Source organism: Benincasa hispida, chromosome 2, assembly GCF_009727055.1.
Source record: "Benincasa hispida cultivar B227 chromosome 2, ASM972705v1, whole genome shotgun sequence".
Classification (NCBI taxonomy): Eukaryota; Viridiplantae; Streptophyta; class Magnoliopsida; order Cucurbitales; family Cucurbitaceae; genus Benincasa; species Benincasa hispida.
Genome location: NC_052350.1, coordinates 4,357,212 through 4,360,168, shown reverse-complemented (window position 1 = coordinate 4,360,168; position 2,957 = coordinate 4,357,212). Strand labels below are relative to the sequence as shown.

The window sequence follows — 2,957 nt, the reverse complement described above, 5'->3', positions numbered from 1 at the left end:
ATTCAAACTATTTACAAAAATAGCAAAAAGAACATTAATAAAAATTGACAAACTTCGATCAACGTCTATCAGTGATAGATTTCTACCAGTTTTTATCACTGATAAACACTAATAGACTTTTATCGGTCTCTATCAAATAAGATTAAAATTATGTTATTTTGTGTAAAAAATTTCCCTTATTTTTCTATCTTTGAAAAAACTTTCCCTTACTTTTCTATCAGTAATTTGGGTTGGGTCGGATTGTCCTGAATTTTTCAAAATGTCAACCTGAGACCTAACCCAACCCGAAAAATATAAAAGAAAATTAGCCCAACCCAACCCAAATTTAAATTAACCCAATATAACCCTTATAATTTAGGTCGGATAGTCCGAGTTATTTAGATTGTTGGATCATTTGACATCCCTACTTTTATCTTTCAAAATTATTTTAGAAAAGGTTATTTATCAAATTAATTTATAAAACAGGATCTTCCATCGTTATGCCATATCTATAATTACGGAAAACAAGAGTTAAATTTCAGCACGATTTTCCACACTCGCGATCGAAGAAGAAGAAACCCCAATTAGAATCGCAGCAAAGCAAAACACAACACCAAGGTTCATAGCGGAGGATCTTTGAATCCACTCCGGCCGAGAAAATGCCTCCTAAATCCGAATCCTACACTCAGATCTCTTCCGCCGCTGCATCGGCAGATTCTCCGATCTCCTCCGTCGACCCCATCTTCCATATCCTCCGCATTCTCCCCTTTTCCTTCCTCCGTCCGCCGCGTCTCCGCCTCAAGCTTCCGACCTTTACCCTCCCTTCTCCGATGACCGTCTACGCCCTTGTCCTCCTCACTTATTTCATGGTCGTCTCCGGCTTCGTCTATGATGTCATCGTCGAGCCTCCCGGCATCGGATCCACCCAAGACCCGGCGACCGGATCCGTCCGACCCGTGGTTTTTCTTCCGGGTCGCGTCAATGGCCAATACATCATCGAGGGACTCTCCTCTGGGTTCATGTTTGTACTGGGTGGAATGGGGATTGTGCTAATGGACCTTGCTCTTGATCGGAATCGCGCGAAGAGCGTTAAGGTTTCGTATGCGTCTGCTGGGATTTCTTCTGTTGTTATTGCCTATGTTATGAGTATGCTTTTCATTCGTATTAAGATCCCTGCATACCTTCGTTGATATATAGTAGAGAAATTTAGGATCTACGTCGGATTATTTGAAACTCCCTTTTGTCTCGAGGAATGGAAGAACTTTTTTGCAGCTTTTGGTCTTCTTCGTGTAGGAAGCCTTATGTGATGTTACACATTATAATATTACTACTGAACTAGGCTTTTGTTATGTGTTTCTTATTTTAGAGCAAAATGCTGTCTGAATCGTTTCCTTGGCTCTTGTTTCGTTTGCTTTGATTGATCGAGCTCTTCAATGTTGAATCAATGCGTGTTGAATTACTTACTTTGGTTCATAATATATTAGTATGTGAAAATGTAAATGTGTGTGCATTATGAATACATTAAGCCGAGTTTTTCGGCATATGACATTTTCAATGTTAAGCCAAGACGAAATCTTGTTCTGTAGGTTCTTTCCAGCTTCCCCAGCCTACTTAACTTGTCATTTCGCTGGAATTATACTTATCTATGTACTTGTGTCCTTGATAATGTCTTTCGAAGGCCTCTTTGATGGATACGAACCAAACATTTTGGAATAATGATGGTTTAAAGGCTTTGTTTTGCTTACTTTATTGATGCATTTCTCATGTTGTTTCTCCTTGGAGTATGATAGCTTGATCTTGTTGGTTAGGTAATTGACTTGTTACCAGTATTATCTCTCATTAGCATCAAAGAATTATAAATCACAAACAGTAGCGTTAAAAGGATAGTCAAATATATTTTTATCAGATATGATATGAAGAGAAACTTTTCAAGTGGCTGAAGCCTTGTTCCGCTATTCAATAGTATTGAATAATCAGGGATTACATAAATCTCCGCTGATTTAATGGATAATTTGGCTAGTATGTTGTATAAGTGATATCTCCACCCTCTAATGATGAATTTATTAGAAACCAAGGTAGTATAAGCTACCTTTGTCCCACATCGGTTAGAATGGGATGACCAATGTGGTATTTAAGTGGCTTGGCTCTCCCACCTCAATAGCTGACTTTTGGGGTGTGGTTCTCCAAGGTGTTAAAGTACCTAACAATGGTATCGAAATCGGTTGTCGACATTTCGAAGAGGAGTACCGGTGGAGGGTTTTGACTGGATATTTTCGAGTGAAATACCCTTGGCTAGCCACCGGGACATCGGCTTTCTAGGGATGGGGTATTGTTAGAAAGCTAGGCAATATGGGCTACCTTTGTCCCACATTGGTTGGAATGCAATGACCAATGTGGTACTTAAGTGGCTTGGCTCTTCTACCTCAATAGCCAACTTTTGGGGTGTGGTTCTCTAAGATGTTTAAGTACCTAACAAAACCCAAAATTGATTTAAAGTAATGATTTTTATGTTATTTGATCATGTAAATGACATCTGGACCATGATAGAAGATTATGTTGGCAATGCAAGTTACATATGTTCCATAATCAAAGCCTTTCACAGGACACTTTTTGTAACTTATGTTTGGGATTTAGGAGGGTGATGATCTCTCATCTCCTTAGAGACCTCTTTCTGTACCACTTTTTCTTGCATTTCTGCACCACTCTTTCAGCCAAATGTTTTAGACGAGTGAAGAGTGTTGAGTTACATTAGTTACGGGTGGAAATGCCAGCATTCTGATTACTCGAGTTGTATGTATATGTTTTTATTTTGAGTATTCATTTCTAGTTCTTGCATTGAATAACATGATATGAGTTGATCTCATCTTCCAGTGGGGGCCTTGAATTTTTTTACCATTGTATGCCAGATGGTTTAAATGTATGCCAGAGATCCCTAGTGGTATTTGCTAAAAAGTTGGACTTTAGCCCAAGTGCAAAGG

The 2,957-nt window shown here is 38.9% G+C and overlaps 1 protein-coding gene across 1 annotated transcript; it reads left to right on the top strand.

Annotated features, from left to right (window-relative positions):
* Positions 1-516: 516 nt before the first annotated feature.
* Positions 517-1,424, top strand: LOC120071360 (oligosaccharyltransferase complex subunit OSTC-like). The gene has a single exon (XM_039023597.1). It carries the CDS (start codon positions 639-641, stop codon positions 1,167-1,169), a length of 531 nt encoding a protein of 176 aa, XP_038879525.1. The 5' UTR covers positions 517-638; the 3' UTR covers positions 1,170-1,424.
* The last annotated feature ends 1,533 nt before the right edge of the window (positions 1,425-2,957 follow it).

Bases quoted from the DNA above. Each gene is read 5' to 3' on its own strand.
- LOC120071360 (XM_039023597.1), top strand. From the start codon at position 639: ATGCCTCCTAAATCCGAATCCTACACTCAGATCTCTTCCGCCGCTGCA.